This window comes from Procambarus clarkii, chromosome 4 (assembly GCF_040958095.1).
Source record: "Procambarus clarkii isolate CNS0578487 chromosome 4, FALCON_Pclarkii_2.0, whole genome shotgun sequence".
NCBI lineage: Eukaryota > Metazoa > Arthropoda > Malacostraca > Decapoda > Cambaridae > Procambarus > Procambarus clarkii.
This window is the reverse complement of record NC_091153.1, coordinates 5,494,500-5,517,921: the sequence shown is the minus strand read 5'-3', so window position 1 is coordinate 5,517,921 and position 23,422 is coordinate 5,494,500. Positions and strand designations below refer to the sequence as shown.

The 23,422-nt window shown below is 39.8% G+C and overlaps 1 protein-coding gene across 5 annotated transcripts; it reads right to left on the bottom strand.

Moving 5' to 3' along the window:
• Positions 1-9,851: 9,851 nt before the first annotated feature.
• Positions 9,852-23,149, bottom strand: TrpRS (Tryptophanyl-tRNA synthetase). 5 transcript variants are annotated; one of them, XM_069332544.1, is made up of 11 exons: positions 22,918-23,142; positions 21,824-22,069; positions 21,051-21,201; positions 20,754-20,874; positions 20,237-20,344; positions 19,215-19,412; positions 17,822-18,014; positions 16,813-16,986; positions 15,789-15,983; positions 14,465-14,585; positions 9,852-10,107 (listed from the first exon to the last, which is right to left on the bottom strand). In XM_069332544.1, exons 2-10 carry the CDS (start codon positions 22,064-22,066, stop codon positions 14,475-14,477), a joined length of 1,494 nt encoding a protein of 497 aa, XP_069188645.1. In that variant the 5' UTR covers positions 22,067-22,069; positions 22,918-23,142; the 3' UTR covers positions 9,852-10,107; positions 14,465-14,474. The 5 variants fall into 5 exon arrangements, with proteins under 5 accessions (XP_069188645.1, XP_069188661.1, XP_069188653.1 ...); XM_069332560.1 differs by having other exon boundaries at positions 21,824-22,010; positions 22,918-23,106; XM_069332552.1 differs by having other exon boundaries at positions 23,016-23,106.
• Positions 23,150-23,422: the final 273 nt, after the last annotated feature.

Here is a 23,422-nt window from a genome sequence, read left to right as displayed (position 1 = left end):
TCTTCATAGTAGCTGTATAAGCTGAAGTAACAGTATTTTGTTTATAAATGTGTTCTCACCTAGTTGTGTTTGCGGGGGTTGAGCTCTGGCTCTTTGGTCCCGCCTCTCAACCGTCAATCAACTGGTGTACAGATTCCTGAGCCCTGTATGTGTGAGTGTGTGAGTGTGTGTGTGTGTGTGTGTGTGTGTGTGTGTGTGTGTGTGTGTGTGTGTGTGTGTGTGTGTGTGTGTGTGTGTGTGTGTGTGTGTGTGTATGTGTGTGTGTGTGTGTGTGTGTGTGTGTGTGTGTGTGTGTGTGTGTGTGTGTGTGTGTGCGTGTGTGTGTGTGTGTGTGTGTGTGTGTGTGTGTGTGTGTGTGTGTGTGTGTGTGTGTGTGTGTGTGTGTGTGTGTGTGTGTGTGTGTGTGTGTGTGTGTGGGTCAATAGAAGCAGGTGTTGTATTTCCCTAACACCCGCTGGTCTTAGTACCATATATAAGTGTGTGTGTAGAGACGTGGCTATTTTCTCTCCTGTGGGTCGCCTGGTTCCCGCCATCATCACAATGTTTACATTCTTGTGGTTCGTCATTGCTGCTCTTTTCAATGTCATATTATTCTCCTTTATGCTTAATGTTAAGGTTCCTTATTGTTGAATCCCCTCCTTATCTTCTCTCTCTCTCTCTCTCTCTCTCTCTCTCTCTCTCTCTCTCTCTCTCTCTCTCTCTCTCTCTCTCTCTCTCTCTCTCTCTCTCTCTCTCTCTCTCTCTCTCTCTCTCTCTCTCTCTCTCTCTCTTCGTAGATATCCACTACGAGCCTAAATATATTATTAATATTATTTTGTGTTTCTTAACAATGGCCAAAATCACGCTAAGATTGTCAGTCCTCCACTCTGTCACCCCTGTCAATCATCCTCATCTGTCAACTGTCCTACCGGTCCTTACCATCGCCATTATCTGTCAAGAAATATGAATTTATTACCCCACTTGTCAAGCTGTTTGTTCCCGTATTGTTGACAGGGAGGGCCCATTCCCTTTCTGTCAATCATCATCCTTGTATGTACTCTTCCCTTGTGTCTGTCACCATGACCACCATCACCACAATAACAACCATTAACCACCATTAACCACCATTAACCACCAACCACCCGAGGCATACATAAACAGGGTAACATAAAGCTCCATATGGGACGCTGGCAAAGATTAAAATGTCGTTTAGAAACCTAAACCGGAGGCTCTAAACAAGACAATCTACACAACCGTCGTTAGACCAATATTGGAATGTGCAGCACCGGACTGTAACCCCACACCGTGTGTGGCATCAAACCAAAACTGAACATTATAGATATACAGGCGAGGAGTCACAATAACGTGGCTGAAGTATGTTGACCAGACCACACACACTAGAAGGTGAAGGGACGACGACGTTTCGGTCCGTCCTGGACCATTCTCAAGTCCCTTGAGACTGGTCTAGGACTTGAGAATGGTCCTGGACGGACCGAAACGTAGTCGTCCCTTCACTTTCTAGTGTGTGGTCTGGTCAACATTATAGATATATAGTATGCAACAAGATTGGTGCCAGAGGTAAGAAGTTAATGGAACCAGACCCCACAGCCCTAGAGGAGGAAAGATATAGGGTGGATATGATCAAAACATACAAGATACTAATGGGAATAAACAAGGTGGACAAGAAAGGCATCTTTAAATTGAGACAAAGACGGACAGAAGAACGTATGTGGAAGCTGGAAACGCAAATGAGTCTAAGAAAGGTCAGAAATACTCGTTCCTTATATAGGTAGTCAACAGTGTAGAACACACTGAAATAAGGTCAACTTTAAACCACTTTTAAGGTCAGAATCTAATGTACAAGTGTTTATAAGTGTGTTTACACAACACAGACGAAATGTTTTTACTCGAAGTGGAGTTTTGATTGCAAATGTTGCTTCTGTTTTCTCTCTAACGACCCTGAGAGGTCAAAAGGATTAGCGGGGTGACATAACTACGCGCTGGTCAGTCTAGTCACATTGTTGTTCTGCGTTAACGGTGAAATATCCCGTGTTGGGATTGGCTGTAGCCTAACTCCGTCTCTGTCTTTAGTTTGTTTTCCAGAGAGCACGTAGCCCCTGTCTATAGTCACCCTCCACCCCTACACCCACGACCCCCCCCCCACGACCCCCCCACACCCATGACCCCCACACCCTCCACGACCCCCCCCACACCCATGACCCCCACACCCTCCACACCCTCCACGATCCCCACACCCTCCACGACCCCTCAACCGAGAAGTCATAGAAAATGATTTACAGCCGCTCTCAACTCCAATGTTTACAACTCATTTACAGGCTTTTACCCGGCTCTGCGCCTCCTTGCACTACTCTAATGAATATTCCGGCTAATCCCGTCTCCTAATGACGCCATTAATTTGGAACGCATTAACCAGTGTTGGAGTGCGATCAGCAGCCCGTGTTGTATTGTTCGTGCGCTGGTAAATACCACTCATAGAAAACGTGGACTGGAAAAAACGCGAAGTGAGTTAAACTGAGTAGGGTCTAAAATCTGGAGAAAAATGATGTACCTTTCTACGTCATTGATACTCTTTGAACACACATCTCTTCTAACGTAACCTAATCGAACCGAACCTAACTTAATATTATCTATTCATACGTTACCTAATTTATCCGAAGCTAACCTAATTTAAACAATTCTAACCTAACAATAATTTGATATTAAATGTAGTAATTTATATCTTCAAATTCAAATTTGTATTTAAAGAATTTGTGTAAAAAGCACATAAAAGTGATGCACAGTTGTGAAGACAGCAGTTATATATATTAATAAAGCTACCATTATACATATCAGAAATTATTCAACAAGAGGCTCACAACAGTCACTATACAAGGCACTTTACATTTATAGTGAGTCACACAGTTACTAGTCTTGCTCCACACCCACCCAACTGGGCGGCAGCTTTACAGCCATGCGCTCCACACCCACCCAACTGGGCGGCAGCTTTACAGTCATGTACTCCACACCCACCCAACTGGGCGGCAGCTTTACAGTCATGCGCTCCACACCCACCCAACTGGGCGGCAGCTTTACAGTCATGTGCTCCACACCCACCCAACTGGGCGGCAGCTTTACAGTCATGTGCTCCACACCCACCCAACTGGGCGGCAGCTTTACAGTCATGTGCTCCACACCCACCCAACTGGGCGGCAGCTTTACAGTCATGCGCTCCACACCCACCCAACTGGGCGGCAGCTTTACAGTCATGTACTCCACACCCACCCAACTGGGCGGCAGCTTTACAGTCATGCGCTCCACACCCACCCAACTGGGCGGCAGCTTTACAGCCATGTACTCCACACCCACCCAACTGGGCGGCAGCTTTACAGTCATGTACTCCACACCCACCCAACTGGGCGGCAGCTTTACAGTCATGTACTCCACACCCACCCAACTGGGCGGCAGCTTTACAGTCATGTGCTCCACACCCACCCAACTGGGCGGCAGCTTTACAGTCATGTGCTCCACACCCACCCAACTGGGCGGCAGCTGCACCTACAGTAAGCAAATTTTGGATACTTCGCTAAGATTCCTGGCAGTACATCATCATGAATGAAGTATTACCCATTTCTTAGACACCATTGATTGTGTTGGTGTCTCTGAATTTATCAATTTTTCACATTGCATTACATGTATAAATATAGTGATAGTGATGAAAGATGGTGGTAGTGCTTACCTATCAGTGATTACCGGGGAATTGAGCTCTAGCTCTTCATACCTTCCCTCCTACTCATTCGTACCTGTCATGCTAATTACCTATCTCATTATTAACGTTTTTCTAATATTTGTTGATGGGATTGGCTTCAACAACCTCTTCCTTCATTGCATTCTACTTACTAACCATCAGTACAGGGAACGAGGGCTTCCTCACCTCTTGGACTCAGTTATGTCTGGATTCCACCCATGTCCCCTTGTCCTACTTCTTTATCATTTAAATAGGCTTCCTATATCCACTTTATCTTGTCCCCTTAAGATCTTGTACGTAGTTATCATAACCTCTCTGATATGTTGATGTTGGTTACCTGGTTGATACCTGGTTGATGGGGTTCTGGGAGTTGTTCTACTGCCCAAGCCCGGCCCGAGGCCAGGCTTGACTTGTGAGAGTTTGGTCCACCAGGCTGTTGCTTGGAGCGGCCCGCAGGCCCACATACCCACCACAACCCGGTTGGTCCGGCACTCCTTGGAGGAAACAATCTAGTTTCCTCTTGAAGATGTCCACGGTTGTTCCGGCAATATTTCTTATGCTTGCTGGGAGGGTGTTGAACAGCCGCAGACCTCTGATGTTCATACAGTGTTTTCTGATTGTGCCTATGGCACCACATAGGTGGTGGTGGTAGTAAAGATGTTGACGGTAGTGGTGGTAGTGATGGTGGTGGTGGTGGTTAATCTTCATCAATCAAGCGAGTGAATTTGTTGGGAATATGGTGGGAGAAATAGCTTTCTGAATTTATGTTAGTATGGGATTAAGAGTGACCATTTTCTTGGGTATTTTCTGCGATAGAGTACGTGGCTGGTGAGTATGATGGGGAGACTAAAGAGGATGTTCTATTATTAGAGAATTATTCTATTATTAGAGAATTATTATTAGAGAATTATTCTATTATTATTCTATTATTACTATTAGATTGGTGTATTCTCTTAATTCATAGTGTCGGGGGACAGGCAGCCAGTGTAAAAACTCAGTACATGTTAGGTTCATAGCGAGGTCCTCCCCCAGGGTTTAAACGATTCTTCGCGGCAGGGGATCGTATTCCAGGGACCTGCCCGAAACGCTACGCGTACTAGTGGCTGTACAAGAATGTAACAACTCTTGTATATATCTCAAAAAAAAAAAAAAAAAAAAAAAATTACTGACCCTCCCCAGGATGCAGCCCCACAACAAGCTAACTTCTGGGAACCTATTTAATGCTAGTGGGGGGCCAGGGTCTGACGGCTGAGTGGACAGCGCTTAGGATTCGTAGTGAGGTCCACTACCACCCGCAGGATGGTTATGGAGTCCACTACCACCCGCAGGATGGTTATGGAGTCCACTACCGCTCACAGGATTGGTATGGGGTCCATTACCACCCACAGGATGCATATGAGGTCCACTACCGCCAACAGGATGGGAATGGGGTCCACTTCCGCCCACAGGATGGGTATGGGGTCCACTACCACCCACAGGATGGGTACGGGATCCACTACTACCCACAGGATGGGTATGGGATCCACTACTACCCACAGGATGGGTATGGGATCCATTACCACCCACAGGATGGGTATGGGGTCCACTACCACCCACAGGATGGGTATTGGGTCCATTACCACCCACAGGATGGGCATGGGGTCCACTACCACCCACAGGATGGGTATGGGGTCCACTACCACCCACAGGATGGGTATTGGGTCCACTACCACCCACAGGATGGGCATGGGGTCCACTACCACCCACAGGATGGGCATGGGGTCCACTACCACCCACAGGATGGGCATGGGGTCCACTACCACCCACAGGATGGGCATGGGGTCCACTACCACCCACAGGATGGGGTCCACTACCACCCACAGGATGGGCATGGGGTCCACTACCACCCACAGGATGGGCATGGGGTCCACTACCACCCACAGGATGGGCATGGCGGGTCGTATTCCGGGGAATATTAGGATTAAGTACCTGCCCGAAACGCTATGCGGTAGCTGTACAAGAATGTAAGAACTCTCGAAAATATATATCTGGTAACCTCAACGGTGACAGGAAGCCGTCGGCTTATTATTGCTTCTGAGGGTTTTTCCAGTGGGATTCTGAAGTGAAGTAATGTCTTGTATTTAACGCCTCGGCAGGTAGGCGGTTTCAAGGTTTATTAAACAAAAGAAAATGTATATAATAATAATATAATATAAAAATATAAAATTAATAACATATAATAATGTAATATAATAATATGAAATGAATAATATATAATAATATAATACAATAATTACAATAATAAAAGTACTTAATTTTGTTGGGGACAGGAAGGCAGTGTGTATTCATACACGTTAGACTTTAATGGGGGACCCCATATCCTCCCCCCCCCCCCCCACCAACAAAAAAAATTTATATTACTGACCCCACACAGGATACAACCCACAACAAGCTGATTAACTCCTGAGCACCTACTTACTATTAGGTGAACAGCTGCATTAGGTCATAGGAAATGCGCCCAATCAGTTTGAAATTACGACTTGTTAAACCGAAAATATGCCAATTACTGAAAACGGCGATGGGTTATATTTAGCCCAAATCCCCCAGCAGTTGTCAAAATATCTGAAATGTCGGAAATTTGACTCCTGAGCGTGATTTTTGAGCCGAATTCTGACTCTCTGCACCTATTTTCATTTTCAACTTACTACTTTTTATACAGAAAATATGCCAATTACTGAAAACGGCGATGGGCCATATTTTGCCCAAACCCCCTGCAATTGTCAAAATATCTGAAATGTCAGAAATTTGACTCCTGAGCGTGATTTTTGAGCCGATTTCTGACTCTCTGCATCTATTTTCAGTTTCAAATTACGATTTTTTATACCGAAAATATAACGTTTAGCCATTTAGTGAAAACTGCGATGGGTCATATTTTGCCCCCCCCCCCCCCCCCGGCAATTTTCAAAATATCTGAAATGTCGGAAATTTGACTCCTGAGCGTGTTTTTTGAGCCGAATTCTTCCTCTCTGCACTTATTTTCAGTTCAAATTACGACTTTTTATACCGAAAATACCCCAATTACTGAAAACGGCGATGGGTTATATTTTGCCCCCCCCCCCTGCAATTTTCAAAATATCTGAAATGTCAGAAATTTGACTCCTGAGCGTGATTTTTGAGCCGAATCCGGACTCTCTGCACCTATTTTCAGTTTCAAATAACGAACTTTTATAACGAAAATACCCCAATTACTGAAAACGGCGATGGGTTATATTTTGCACCCCCCCCCCCCTGCAGTTTTCAAAATATCTGAAATGTCAGAAATTTGACTCCTGAGCGTGATTTTTGAGCCGAATCCGGACTCTCTGCACCTATTTTCAGTTTCAAATAACGAACTTTTATAACGAAAATATGCCAATTACTGAAAACGGGAATGGGTCACAATTTGCCCAAACCCCCCTGCAGCTGTCAAAATATCTGAAATGTCAGAAATTTGACTCCTGAGCGTGATTTTTGAGCCGAATCCGGACTCTCTGCACCTATTTTCAGTTTCAAATAACGAACTTTTATAACGAAAATATGCCAATTACTGAAAACGGGAATGGGTCACAATTTGCCCAAACCCCCCTGCAGCTGTCAAAATATCTGAAATGTCAGAAATTTGATTCCTGAGCGTGATTTTTGAGCCGATTTCTAACTCTCTGAACCTATTTTCAGTTACAAATTACGACTTTTTATACCGAAAATATGCCAATTACTGAAAACGGCGATGGGTCACATTTTGCCCAAACCTCCCTGCAGTTTTCAAAATATCTGAAATGTCAGAAATTTGACTCCTGAGCTTGATTTTTGAGCCGATTTCTGACTCTTTGCACCTATTTTCAGTTTCAAATTACGACTTTTTATACCGAAAATATGCCAATTACTGAAAACGGCGGTGGGTCATATTTTGGCCAAACCCCCCTGCAGTTTTCAAAATATTGGATATATCGGAAATCTGACTCATGAGCGTTATTTTTGAGCCGAAATCTGGCTCACTGCACCTATTTGGAAGTGCAAATTAGGACTTGTTATACCGAAAATATTGCAATTAATGAAAACGGCGATGGATCAATATTTTTTATAGTCGCTGGGAGGACGTTGAACTACCGTGGACCTTTGATGTTTATATAGTGTTCTCTGATTGTGCCTATGGCACCTCTGCTCTTCACTGGTTCTATTCTGCATTTTCTTCCATATCGTTCATTCCAGTATGTTGTTATTTTACTGTGCAGATTTGAGACCTGGCCCGCTAGTATTTTCCATGTGTATATTATTTTGTATCTCTCTCTCGTCTCCTTTCTAGAGAGTACATTTGGAGAACTTCGAGACGATCCCAATAATTTAGGTGCTTTATCGCGTCTATGCGTGCCGTATATGTTCGCTGTGTTCCCTCTATTTCAGCAATCTCTCCTGCTCTGAAGAGGGAAGCGAGTACGGAGCAGTACTCAAAACGGGACAACACAAGTGACTTGAAGAGTACAACCATTGTGATGGGATCCCTGGATTTGAAAGTTCTCGTAATCCATTGTATCATTTTTCTGGCTGTCGCAATATTTACTTGGATATGATCCCTAAACGTTAGTTCATCGCGGACATCATTATTCCCAGATCCTTGACATGCTGTTTTCCTACTATTTGCAGATTTGATTGTTTTGTACCCTGTATTATGTTTCCGATCCTTATTTTTGCCGTACCTGAGTACCTGGAATTTATCACTGTTAAACATGTTATTTTCTGCTGCATAATCGAAAACTTTGTTGATATCTGCTTGTAATTTTTCCATGTCTTCCGCAGAGGTAATTTTCATGCTGATTTTAGTGTCATCTGCAAAGGGCGACACGAAGCTGTGACTTGTATTTTTGTCTATATCTAATATGAGAATAAGGAAAAGCAGTGGTGCAAGGACTGTACCTTGAGGTACAGAGCTTATACGGTGCTTGGGCTCGATTTTATTTCATTGACTGTTACTCTTTGTATTCAGTTCGACAGGAAATTGAGTATCCAGCGTCCTAATTTACCAGTTATTCTCATTGACCTCATTTTGTGTGCAATCATTCCATGATCACATTTGTCGAATGCCTTTGCAAAGTCTGTGTATACTACATCTGCAGTTTGCTTTTCTTCTAAGCTTCTGTGATTTTGTCATAGTGGTTGAGTAACCATGACAGACAGGATCTTCTCGCTCTAAATCCATGTTATCCTGGGTTGTGTAGTTCATTATTTGCCGTAAAACTAGAAATTGGATTTTAATCACTCTTTCAAAACTTTTATTATTTACGATGTTAGTGCAACTGGTCACATTTTATAAATGTTTATGAACGTTTATTAATGAAAAACGGTCCGCACACGACTCAACTAATTTCGTTCGAACACTTCTGGAACAAGTTCTTCACTGACGAATTTTGTTCGAACCACAACGCTGCAAATGCTTCACCCACGTACTACAAATAATCGCCAACAGAAGCTAAACACCTAACCTAACCTATGCCTATATATGCAAAATATGCTATTATAATATTAATTTGAGAAAATTCCATGTTTTGAATGAACAGCATGTAAAAATTTATTAATGCGTCTGAGGGGTCGACCGCTGGATGTAATGGACTTGAGTTGAAGACGGGTTGGTTTGAAATTACGACTTTTTATATCGAAAATATATATATGCCAATTGGTGAAAACAGCGATGGGTCACATTTTGCCCAAACCCCGCTGCAGTTTAACAGGTTATCTTGAGGTTATCTTGAGATGATTTCGGGGCTTTTAGTGTCCCCGCAGCCCGGTCCTCGACCAGGCCTCCACCCCCAGGAAGCAGCCCGTGACAGCTGACTAACACCCAGGTACCTATTTTACTGCTAGGTAACAGGGGCATAGGGTGAAAGAAACTCTGCCCATTGTTTCTCGCCGGCGCCTGGGATCGAACCCAGGTCCACAGGATCACAAGTCCAGCGTCCTGTCCGCTCGGCCGACCGGCTCCCTATCTAACAATATCCAATTGCTGAAAACGGCGATGGGATATTGTTCTGTTCCAATAGAATGCTGATAATTTGGGTCATTTGTTTCTAGCAGAAATTGGAAATTATATCAAATTAACCCAGGTTCAATAAAATACTTTGAGATGGTTTAGATTTTATAAAAATGCCTACGTAAATCATAAATAAGATAAAATTCACAGTATTATACAGCATTACAATCATTACACAATTAAAATACCCGATGCACATTTTTTATACATTTGTACACAATATTTTTCATATACTGTTTACAATAATATTTTTAATATCTTTAATGAAAATTAAGCTTTGTGTATAAACTAAATTACAGTATCCTTCAATTGAAATTTGCAGGTGGATAGCATCGGTTAATACCTGAAAAGGGCAAAAATGCATCCAATTAAATTATGGACTATGATGCATACATATATATATCTCCAATATAGTATTCATAAATTAATCTAACTCCCTCTCTATACACATGCATTATATTTTGACAACCAATAGGCATATAATACAATATTTCAATGCACTGTTTTCCTCCAGTATCCAGTTGTCCACCTGATATTTGCGACTGTTGAGAACTCCATAGTTATAATGGCAGAACAGGGATGTTAGGGCATACTGTGCTTCCTCTTTACCTGATGCCTCTGTTCACCTAGCAGTAAATAGGTTCCTGGGAGTTTAACAACTGTTGTGGGTTGCATCCTTTGAAATGCTTGTTAGCCTAGGTGGGACTTTATTAGCCTACTAGTGTCCTGTCTCCGACAATGGGGAAAACCAATCACCAATCTTCCTCACACTCGATAGCTTTGTTTGCCCATTTTCCTGACGTTCCTCTCATCCAACCCTCAAATTCACTCTTCAGTTAATCATCGTCCATTCATTCAACATGACCAAACTATGCAGGTGTTGAGTTACAATAACATGGCTGAAGTATGTTGACCAATCCACACACTAGAAAATGAAGGGACGACGACATTTCGGTCCGTCCTGGACCATTCTCAAGTCGATTGTGACCATTCATAATCGACTTGAGAATGATCCAAGACGGACCAAAACGTTGTCGTTCCTTCATTTTCTAATGTGTGGATTGGTCAACATGACCAAACTATGGTAGAAGCCATGGTGGTTCCTGGAACATACCTAGTAATTGCAATAGCTCACTGCTGTATGAATCTGTAAATGGTACACTAAAGTCTACAGCAGCTTTGGTCATAATACTTATGTCATATTTAATTGTTCCCAGTTTGGTTTGGTCCCTGTTGTCAGGAACACAAAGCTTGCACCTATTATTCACAATACCTGACCATCCATCTCGAATGGTTGTCAACTACTTCACTAATAAGGACAGAATTTCAAGAGTTCATTTAAAGGTCTAAAACAATGTATTTAACAATATATTTACAACAAAAATATTTTATTTGTAACAAATATATTCCATGCAGAGCAAAGATAAAGACAATTTTGCCCATTTCACTGTAGTTTAGGTAACAAATATTCGTGTGACATTTGTCACACGAGTTTAAATGCATATCAAGGGGTAATATTTTTGTACAAGTCCGCTAAATTATGCTCATTGCTTCACGTGAGGGAATTCCTGGAGAAATCAAGCAAGTAATTATCAAAAGACGGCTCTAAACCAGGAAGGCTATGTAGCACCATAATATCAAGGCATCACAAATACAGTATACACATCGTACAATGATACTGAATAATAGACTTTCCTCTTTTTTGGCCATCATTTAGGCAGATGATAAATTTTTGTAAACGAACACATCATGACTGCGAAGCATACAGTAATAGTAAGAATGCTCATTAACATTTGCATACATGTAGAATTTGTCGGAACAAGCAAAGATGGAATATTTGGCATGCATTAAATAATGCCTGAATGATGCTAACTTACTTATTGGCTTTCATTAGTAACAATATATTTTCTCCAAGTAGATGAGGTGTATTTTCACAAGCTACACTTAAACCCTTTTGCTGCTAAAGGAAAAGTGGTCGAGGAAATGAGGCTGACGATGCAACAAGCAATTTCCGTCTGAATGCCGAGAAACACCTTGCCACGTTTGCACAGGTCATCTGAATAACAAAACAGGTGTCTGAACCTGGTTATAGATGTTGCCATCTAATAGTGACAAAATCACCACCACAAGAGGTAGCGACTATAACATTAGCAATTACGCCTCCTTCAAACCCTCTTGCTTATTTCTAATACAGTACTTGTAAAATATTTTCTGTAAAAAATACATTATAATGTATATACAAAAGTGTGCTTATATACATAATTTTTTTAACGTTATAATTGATTTACAAGATTAGAAGTTATTTTTGTTATATATAAAGCGTTTTTCCATCTTATTCAAGACTTGGTCACTATTTTTAGATCAAAAATAAGAAATGGCAGATATGAAACTAGCATTATTTTCTACGAAAAATGTAAAAAATAAAGTGAAAACCAACCGATTAATAAAACACACAGTACTACGCACAAAAAAATGGCAGAATATATTTTGGTTTACTGTATTTACCAGTTATAATACATCAAATTACTTGGCCAAAAAATATTATCAAAAGTGCTAAGCCAAGAAGGCTGAATTGCACTGCTATGGAATATTCAAACCTTTGACTTCAAGGAAAAGGATGGATATTTAACTGTACAAATCTCTATTTACAACCCCATTTGTATAAATGAATCCAAGCATGGAGACCACATTCAAAAGAGCATAACTGCTTTTGGAAAAGTTCAGTTCAGTGCAAAGCAGCAGAAATAATCCCAGAACCAAGCTAACTTTCAAACCAGGAACGATTAAGGCCTAATGATTAAAAACACTACAAATTAGACATGACAGGGTTGATCGACAAAATCTTTACTATACTGAGCAAATCCAAAGATATAAATGCAGACCGCATCTTTGAAAAGTGTAACACTCACAAGGTGTAACAGCTTCAAGCTTAACAAACCATAATGTTACATGAGTATGCTATTTGGAGCAACAAAACCTTAGGGAATACAAGGCTTTTAAGACCAATGAAGCCTACCAGAGACCAGAACAAAAATGGGTCTCCATCTTTGACTAGAGGAGCCTAGGAGGAGGAAGGGGGGGGGGGGGGGAGTGCTACCTTGAGGTCCTTGAGGTGCTTCCGGGGCTTAGCGTCCCCACAGCTCGGTCTGACGCAGCCTGACGGGGGGGGACGAGAGATTACCCAAAAACTGAGAAAAATCCATCCCAAAAGCAAAAGTGCCACAAAACTAGCAACCACTCGAATGTAATTACATTCATGCAAATCACTCATTACTACCGGAAAATTTCTATCCAAATAATCAGATGGTAGTCCTGGCAACCAGGGTACTGCCAACCAACAGCCTCAGGAAGCTGGCAAGGGCACTCTTAAGGGCTGGCAGCAAAGCCATTGGTGCCTCTCTCTCTCTCCCTTTTGCTGTATCATCACTTGGATTATTGTATTTAAGTATGGAAACCTCATCTTCAGAAAGACACAGCTGCTTTGGAGAAGGTTCAACACCGGGCAACAATAATCATTCCACTCCACTTGTGGAATAATTATTCCACAATAATTCCACAACACAATTATTCCACATGGAATAATCATTCCACTTGTCACTCTGTGGGTGCGCTTGGAGGAAGAAGTCGTATTTCTCTAGATGACCTTTTCCTAGCTGATACAGGGTGTTTGACTTTGAATTCCCTGGGTTCAGGTGGCTGGCTCCATCCCAAAGCTTCTTTTTCCCCCTACCACTATAGGGTGGGTGGCCAAGGGGTTTGATATAAAGCTTCTGTGGTAATGCCAGAGGGAAGCGTTTGTGATTATCCACACGTGTTTTGGATAATACCTGGCAGGTTATTGCTCTGCAAGCATGAGGGGGGCCATGTTTCTCTTTTCCCATCTTGTCAACTGGCTTCTTCCTCCACTTCCCCTTGGGTACCCATCATAGGTACTTGGCTCAGTTCTGCCTACTGCAGGCAACAGCTGAGAATTTGTGACCATACCCTGTGCTGTACAACAAATGTATACCGAATATAAATTTTAAAAACTATAATGGATTCAATCTTATCAAAAGAAAACTACTGTACTTTGCACAGTAAAATAACTTACTGGTGTGAATGATACGAAAGGAAATGCACAATAAGAGCCAATGAAGAGTAGGTGCGCCATAAACAATACTATGAACAACAACATTCCATAGTGGTTCAATATCCTCCCAGCAAGTATAAGAAATGTGGAAGTTTAAGAAAAACTTTGACAGTTTTCTGCAAGAAGTGCCGGACCAACCCGGCTGTAGTGGACATGTGGGCCTGCTGGCTGCTACAAACAGCCTGTTGGACCAAACTCTCAAGTCAAGCCTGGCCCTGGTCCCAGCTTAGGGAGCAAAATAATTCCCAGAACCCCATCCAGATACACCCCCATCCCATACATTTTTTGTTATTTTACTTAAGAAAAGCATGAGAAAATATCCTAATGTTATTTATCAACAACCTCTCATTGTTTAACCATAATCATTATCTCCATGCAGTTTAGTTCTCTATCATTCCCTGCACGTCTCTCTTACTCAGTACACCAGTTTGTAACATGTGTGCTTTAGCTGTAACACAGTGTGCTAACAAAGTAATACCATGTATACTGACCCAATCTCTCACGAGGCAATAGAAATACAAGAGAAAAAAAGGGTTACCAAATTTATAACAGTAAAAAGATTGAAACATACAGCAGTAACCTCATTTCTTGACAACAAAGTTAAGAGGTCGGGGGGTCATATACTGCTTCACAATATCATCTGTAACGGTTTTTCTCCGCTCCTGATGCTCTCCTATCATCTTCTGAAGAATCTGTAAAAATACGTAGAATTTATTTAATAACTGATTTGATTATTTTATATTTGCAATATACATCATTTAAAATTTCCTACATAGTATCTGAACACATTACATCACTCAAATACAAATACTCTATATAAAACACAGCCATTAATCTGCATGATTTTCGAACATGTTCATATCTTATGGGTTTGCCTTTTAACCCTTAAAGGTCGATCATCATATGTTGACCCTAGGCCAATGTACTTTGATAAATATATAATATTCCTGCTCGTCCTCCAAAAATTAGAGTAATTATAGCAACAATTTGATCAAACTTATAAACCATGGACTGTTGTACCCAAAAAGTGTGAAGTTTTGTACTAGTCAATTACCCCCAAATGGCATGCATAAAAAAATAATAATAATAATAATAATACTAAAAGAACCTTACCTAACCTCTCCACAGCCTGAATAAGCAATCTTAGGCCCTTACACTATACGCAATCTAAGGCCCAGTTTAACATGCTGTAAGTGGCCCAGCAAAGTTTTTTTTTTTGGGGGGGGGGGGAAGGGGACCTTTTACAAATTAATAGTATATAATGTGAACTTCATTGGCTACAATAGTCCATTTTTATATGTTCAACCACATAGTTGGTATAATTTTTATAGGATAGGTCGAGCACACAAAAGTTCTACAAGCTAATTCAATGTACCGGTAATTATTTGTCCATTCAGCAAAAATATCACCATATTTATAAAAAAAAAAAAAAAAAAAAAAAGGCAAAATCAACACAAATCATCCTGAACAACTGTATTAAAGTTCCAGTAACTTAAATATTCACCATTATTGTGTAGCTATCTCAGCAAATTAGGTATTTATTTATTTATTACTTGTTAATGTCATCTTATTTTCACTAGACTTCAAACTATAATACTTTAATTTATTAAAATAGCCTGTAACCCTGCATAATACAGATTACAATTAATAGGTATATTGTAACCATGCAGCTATGTACCTAACTTTTCCGACTATAAATTGTTGTTTAAAACTCAAAATATTACTATCTACCGATACCTATTAAAGAATGTTAAAACCTTTACAAAAATTATATTAATTACGTAAACACTAAGGCTAAATAATGCAGCCCTAAAATCAAATACATACAATATAAGAATTACATAAGGTTTACCAACACTAAATGTTGATAAATATAAAATGTATCGAGTACATACCTGAATCAACTCTGCTTTCAGCTCTCCAGTGAGCATTCTGCCCGAGGAATACTCTTGGCGAATTTTCTCTAGTTTGTCATCATCTTCTAAGAAGAATTTAAGGTACATATAGGAAATATCCACCTCACAGTCTCCACCCTTCTCTCGGTGCTCCTCTAAAGTGTCTTTACCCCCAGAGAAAGCATATTTATTAATCTGCCAAAGAAATTATACAATATCAAATAGTGCACAAATAAAAATTAGTATATCACAATACTTCATAGCCCCAAAATAATAATATACTGTAGATACTTGGTGGATATGTGGGCTGTTCCAAGCAACAGCCTAGTGGACCAAGCTCTCACAAGGCAAACCTGGCCTCAAGCCGGGTTTGGGGAGTAGAAGAGTTCCCAAAATCTCATCAAGTAGGTACATTCCACCCTCCAAAATCCACATCACATTGTTCCAGATTCGCCCCAGGTTTGCCAATTTTTGTTTATAGATTTCTTTTAATAATTGCCCTCCCAGGAGTGAGTGGCTTTCCAGTGCTTTGGTACCCCATAGCCACAAAACTACCACCAGGCCTCTAAGCCAGAATCTTGTGTGGTCAGAAGTGAGACAAGTATAGAGATCTATGATGAATCTCAACCAAATAAAACTACCCAGAAAGTATAAGGGAAGCAAAACAAAATGGCCAGCAGGATAGAAATCAAAGTGACAACAAAAACAAATCTGAAAGGCCAAAGAAGAGCTCCTGAAACCATCTTGAGAGAAAACAAGACCCACTGCAACTGTCTAGCATTTGCAGGCAGCCACACACAATAATCCAGGCAACTTTCTTTTTTTACTGTATAAAGTAGCAAAGTAAAAACTGATAATGTGACAATGACCACACCTTTTAGGGTAACATATCTCAACCATGGATAAGAATGGTCATATATTTTCATGCAAATTAAAAACATGCAGTAGGGTGTTGAATTATGTTTCAGTTCAGCATATATAGCCTAAAACGTGTTACGATTCAGACATGCACCATGATAATAACCTTTTTCTTAATCTGATTGCCGGTATCTGTTAGAAAAATGGAGGAATTTTCATCCGAGGCACTCATCTTGCTGCTGGCACCCTGCAGTGCTGGGAAGAAGGTCGAGTGAATGAGTGCCGGCTTCTGGAACCCTAACCTCGGCGCCACATCTCTAGTCATCCGGAAGTATGGGTCCTGAAAAAGTACTAGTATGCAGTACGTGTATAGACAGCTCATTCTTCTGTTAAGACGGTACTTGTAGTAACAATGTGGACCATCATACATGTATTGATGTAATGGACAATAAAAAAGGAAGAATTTCTCAGTACTAAATTTGGACAAACTGGAAAAAGTTTTGTATTTATGTGGCTAATAAAACAACCTAACCTAACCATTCTATGCCTAATACATGCTATCCGAGTCCTAATTTAGTATATATATGTGTTATACTATACCTAAAAATATTTTACGTTTGGTTTTAAGCTTTATTTTTTCCACTCTTTATAAAGTGAATAGCACCAAATTCTACTATCTAATTGTACATTACGTTACTATATGTACAATGCTCCACATAGTTACAAAAAGTACTATCTAAACAGGAAGGCGAGTTGGTATATGATGTGCTCTGCTTACATATGTTTCTGCATGTGCATTACTAATTACTTTTAAGATCAATAAATTTCTACTCAAATTAACCACATGCAAACAGAACATTTAATTTGCATGATCTTCATTTCCTGGGGATAATATCAAGCTATACACATTATGACCTTTCCTTAGCAAGCCTTTATATAATCTTACCTTAACACTAATATTTACATTTTCTTAACCCAACAAATACCAAAGAGTATGTTCACTTTTTATAATTAATTCCAACCTTGCCAACTATCAATCAACTTTATAAGAAAATTTAAAATAAATAACATTTACTGTTTTAACTCTTCTACTAAATTATTTGATCCTAAATTTATTGCACTCGTTCACTCATTTTCCTCCTATCTTGTTTAGACATTAAAACTTTCATGCTTACCTGATCAATAGCACATGGAATAAGGCAAGGAATGTCCTTCTTTCCCCCAAATATGAATGGAAAACTAGAAGAAAAGCTTGGAGCAGCCTGTACAGCTGGGAACATTATCTTCCCAATATTGGAGGAATCGTCAAACCCAAATATTCCTTTCACCTGGTTGAATGTTACATGCTTCTGAACCTTCAATACATTTCTGATGGTAAAGAAACAACAAAACATTAATCATTTTCCTGTTACATTAAGTCAAGAGGAATGCGAACCTGAACAAATTCTACAACAGCTAGAAACCATATTGATGTGAACTTGGTAAACTGATGTGATAACAGAACGAGTAAGCAAGTTGTACTTACTCGTTCTGTTATCGTTCACAAGTTATTATTGACAATAACTCTTGTTATCCCTTTGGCAATGATAAGAATACCACTTGAATTCATTTAAAGATAGCCTCATCTAGGATATGCAACCTCTGTCAAAGTCCCCAAGAAAAATGTTTCCAAATCATGTAGTGATTGGCCAGGTCTTATGGCCTTAAAAACAGGCACCTGTACCCAGTAACTGATGTCACTGGTTTTTACCAAAGTTTACCTCTCGAGGTAAGCACCAAAAAAATTAAATTATACCCCATTCAAATCCTATTCTTTAATTTACATTTTATACAGTATGTGGGAAATTTCCAGGGTTAGCCATAAATGAGTATGCAATTCTCCCTTTTTTCCTTCCACCAAGTAATATTAGGTAGCAGGGGGCTACAAAAAATGATAAAACAGTAGGTTCATAGACTGACTACCTCTGAATTCAAGGAATAACGATCCATCCAGAAAGATAAACTTTTCTTAAGTTAATAATAAATACTGTAATACATATTTCACGAGTATTAGCAACAAATGTTGTATATTTAATCCAGAGAAATTATTTCTTGGCAATCCCTCGAAGGGATACAGAAATATACACACCATACGAGAACAAACAAAGCTAGCCACGGTGGCGTGACTGCAACTTATGCCAGAATGATTTCAGAAAGTCACGCTACCAATAGGATATTTCTTTAAAATTAAGCACACTCCCTTTTAACACCAGATACTCCAAATATATCCACAGTATTGCAACTCATCGTCTCAACATTAATACTTATTGGTCGATTTTGTCTGACAAGAGATATTATATAGAGAAGTAGCAAATGAATAAGCTATTCCCACGAGTCACCTGTTCCATACTGGAGGCCAGCACAATAATTACTATACTTCATTTATTCTTACAGCTTAAGCAAAAAGCATAAATAATAACACTTACAACATAAAACTGATAACTTCGTGTTTTGTACCTAATCAATTTTCTTATAAAACTATAAATGGTTAACATCTGAAATTATATTAAACTTTAGTACAGTACTTACTTATAAAACTCTCCACCAATGAAGTCAACATCAGAAAATATAAATGTTTTGCTCATGTCAAATCCAATAGCAATGATGTCCTTTGTATTCTCATAGGCCAGCTTATTACAAACTTCCAATTTCAGATCCTTCCACAGGTATTTTTCATCATCAGTGAGTTGAATTACCAATGGAATATCAAATACATCCTGGAGCCACCTGAAATCATCAGAATGATATGCCTTAAATATATTAACATAGCACACAAGACAAAGACAGAACTAACACATTATGACAAAAGTAATGTCGCCCATATCCAGCCAGCCACCACCATGTGGCTATCTTCATGAAAAACAAAGCACCTACAGCTATGGAAAGAACGAAACCTCAAAATTACCAGGAACTCTTCAAATATACTTGAACACAACAACCGTGGTACTGAAGATGGAAAGAAAAAAATTATAAATATTTCCACTAGCTCCCAGTGCTAAACAGTCATACTAGCTTGGAACTTTCTCCAGATAATTCCCTTCCATGGACCAGAAAAATTTATATGTCACAGGAGTAGGCCTTAGACACAGCTGCCATAGCAGTGGTGTTATTTTGGGGAGGTATTCGGGCCTGCTCGCTTCACCACCTTCCTCCATCATTAACTGCCGAGAAAGTTCTTAATAATCAATTTACATTTTTGGGACCAATATTGCATGTAAGCCAAAATGAGGATTGCATAATGAATTTTCAGATGCTTGTGTTTCAATTCAATGTTGGAGGAAGGTGATTTATGATGAATTTTTACTTAACTAAAAGTGCTTCAAAGATCTTATTACAATAATCTGGTAAGTTGGGTAACAAACCTGTATATACTGTATACAGTATATTATAGTGAATGTAGGCCCTCTCAAAATATTTTTTTTTCCGGGTTGCTCATGGCCTAAAATTTTGAGCAAAATTCCTCAAGCAACAAATCGGTAAAATCTTCCATTTAATATTTCCGTTCCTACTGGTACACACATTTCAAACAAAAACATTGATTCGCCACTTACTTTGTCATAATAAAGGGGATGAGGTGACCAACATGCATGGACTCTGAGGATGGACCCCGACCAGTATAAATGAAGAATGTCTTGCCAGCTTCATACAGATTTAATATCCTGAAAAAGAGAAAGATGAAAGAATATGCAACAATATAAAGTACCTCTAAAAATATAAGCAATATAATACGCTTTTCCCTTGGACTACTTGGGAAAAATGTACTTCTGAATTACACGTTAGTAGCTAAACTTGACTTGTCACTTGCACTCTAGATACTATGACCATACCATGTCCCAGGTGACAATCTCGGTACAATAATGTCAAGCAATTTATCAATAGTTCTCCCCATACATATGAGCTTGTTCATATGAGCATCAGAGATCAACTCTGATACCCCCTTGTTAGTGAGGGTAAAGCAAGCTAAAACCGGTAACAATCGGACAGAAGTCATTAATTCAAAGCCTGGATTCGTTTTTACAATATAGCCACAATGTTATTTGTCTTTGATCCAAAGTATAATATCCTAACCTGTGCATGTCCCGGTGTGAGAAGAATATACCACGTCTCAGGAAATGATGAGGCTTTTGTCCAGTCAGCTTCTCAAATCTCTCCAACAGTGCATCATCAATACGAGACGATCCAAATCTGTCTAAAAACACACTATCACTAAGTAGTGAAGTCCGAGTAATGGCTAACATTACAAAGTTAATTTATTACTCGGTTCACCTGAAAGGTGTTATACAATAGATTAAAAAATTAATAATATTCAAAATGTAAACAAATCGACAAAGTACGTTTACAAACCATCCGAGCAAAATTCCTTACCTATCAGCTTATCATAGTCGATGCCTTTATTGCTAGAAGCTTGTACATTCCAGGGATCAACAATATCTTCAGTAGTGTGTTCCTGCTGATCCTGCTCCGTCCCTTCAGGACCATCAACCTGCTCACTGTTGCAATTCATCATTACTTTCACCTGGAGAACAATAGTAAAAATCTTAAGACTTTTAGTGCTCGAGTATGCATACAGACCATTTAACAAACCTAATTGTTAGGATTAAGGTATTTTGTAGGATTAAGTACTATTTAGGTTAGGCGCATAAGGTTACGAGCAAATGCTCTTTTGTTGTATGCGTATTGCCCGACATATTCTGTGGAACATTATCAATCTACCACATATGTAAGCTGTAAAAAATCAGCTGCACTAAATATGTGACTCCAGTATTACAAAGTACGTAGTAAGTTTACCAAAATTGTAGTAAACCTTAAAGTTACTCAAGGAACTGTCAACTTAAAGAATTTTGGACTAAAACTAACCATAGAAACTGGAGTATAGTATTTAAGGCATTAATGTTTATTAATAACTTATTTCGCAATATTAATTTTAGTGCAATATTTAATGCAAAATTAGGTAATGATTTGTGTAAAAATTGTATTTAATGGTCTTTATGGAAACACAATAACTTGAACAAGATTTTGCATGCATGAAAAATGTTGCTCTTGCTAATAGCAAAAACTAAATATATATGCTTAAGAAGGGAGTGAATAAATATACAAAAAGAGATGTTAAATTTCCAAATGGTTGAATTCAAACTAACCTTTGTCCCATTCACCGATAGAGTTAAACAGCTGCTTTTAGTGCCAGGAAACTTCCCCCTATCACTGCCAAAACTGTCTATATGTCTATACCAGCGACGAAGGTTATGGAAGTCTTGGCTGGGGGTGGATTTAAACTGCTCAAATAACAGTGTGTCAGTCTGGCTTGCTGCAAATCCTTCTATGTAGCTGTTGACCAAAAAGTGATCATTTAATGCCTCCTCCTCCGCCCTGGTGATTGGCATCCTCTGTCATAAGCATAATGTTTATTAGGTAACAGACTTGTGGTATAAGAACATAGGTAACTGCAGAAGGCCCATTGGCCCATACGAGGCAGCTCCTATTTATAACCACCCAATCCCACTCATATGCATGTCCAACCCTCGCTTGAAACAATCGAGGGACTCCACCTCCACGTTACGCGGTATATAGTAAACAAAAACTATAAATATATCATCATAATATCATATAATGTACTAATCTTATACAAATTGGAACATGAACATTATAAAATGGTTGATGATACTGTGTATTCTTCTAGCGACTTGAAAAGTCTTATCAAATGCTGTATAGTCATGAATGACGTGAAATGCTCTCCATCTTAATATGACAGAATAGAAATGTTTACTACAGATATACAAAGAAGCATTTTATATAAAATAACCAACAGCAAAGGCCAAGTTGTCCAATTTCAATAATGCTTAACACTTAGACAAAGAACAAAAATCACTGTACCGTAAAGACATAGCAATAACTTAATAGATGCTTCTTCAATGATTCTGTGCCCTATAACATGGCTATAGAAATGAACAATGAAACACTAGTAAGATTAGTAACAGATATACAATAATATAGCCAATGGGGTAGAGTAATATGGGGTAATATGGGCATGGGGTCGAGGCTGTTACAAAGGTATTAATTACACCACCAAATATGCAAGAGAGGGTACAGAGTGGGTACATGCCTTTAGAACTACGAAAGTGGTGATGGAAAATGGAACATTTTAACTGCAATGGAAGGATATAATTATCAAAAAGCCCGTCCCAAAGCCGGGGGGAAAAAGAATATAGCCCTCAAGTGCAGCATGGAGCCTCACCAGCTGCCGCCACAATTTAGCAATTATAAAGAATTCCGGAGCTTCTCCCGTGTCCACTGGCCGCCGTCTCGCACCGGGTCGCCCTAATTACTGCCTACCATACACCTAGTTGTGGTTGGGGCTCGTTAACCAGTGGTGGAGGTGCCGGGGAGGATACACATGGCACGGTGTTGTGACACTGTGGCAACTGGTGAAGACCAGACAGGAAGGTGGCCATCACCGCCCCAGCAACCACCGGCAACCCCCGCACCCTCTACCTCTCCCTCTCCTCAATAGATGACACTAAACACTAGTGGCCTCGGCGAGGACAGGAAGCCGGAGGCTTGTCACAGGTCTCCCCCTCCCCCTAACCTCCATTTGCCCTCAGGAAAACATGTCAAAGTAAAAAAAGTACTCACATACTCAAATGTGCCTCTGTAACCCTTTTCACTAGCGCACACGAAATGGGTATGTGGTGCATAAAATAATACATGAACTAAACTAAACTACTCAACTCAAAAGGATT

Coding starts and splice junctions, on each gene's coding strand:
- TrpRS (XM_045733973.2), bottom strand. CDS start 23,134: ATGGCCACCTTCCTGTCTGGTCTTCACCAGTTGCCACAGTGTCACAAC. Junction 21,202..21,823: donor TATCGGTGAATGGGACAAAG/GTTAGTTTGAAT, acceptor ATTGTTCTCCAG/GTGAAAGTAATGATGAATTG. Junction 20,875..21,050: donor CGACTATGATAAGCTGATAG/GTAAGGAATTTT, acceptor GTGTGTTTTTAG/ACAGATTTGGATCGTCTCGT.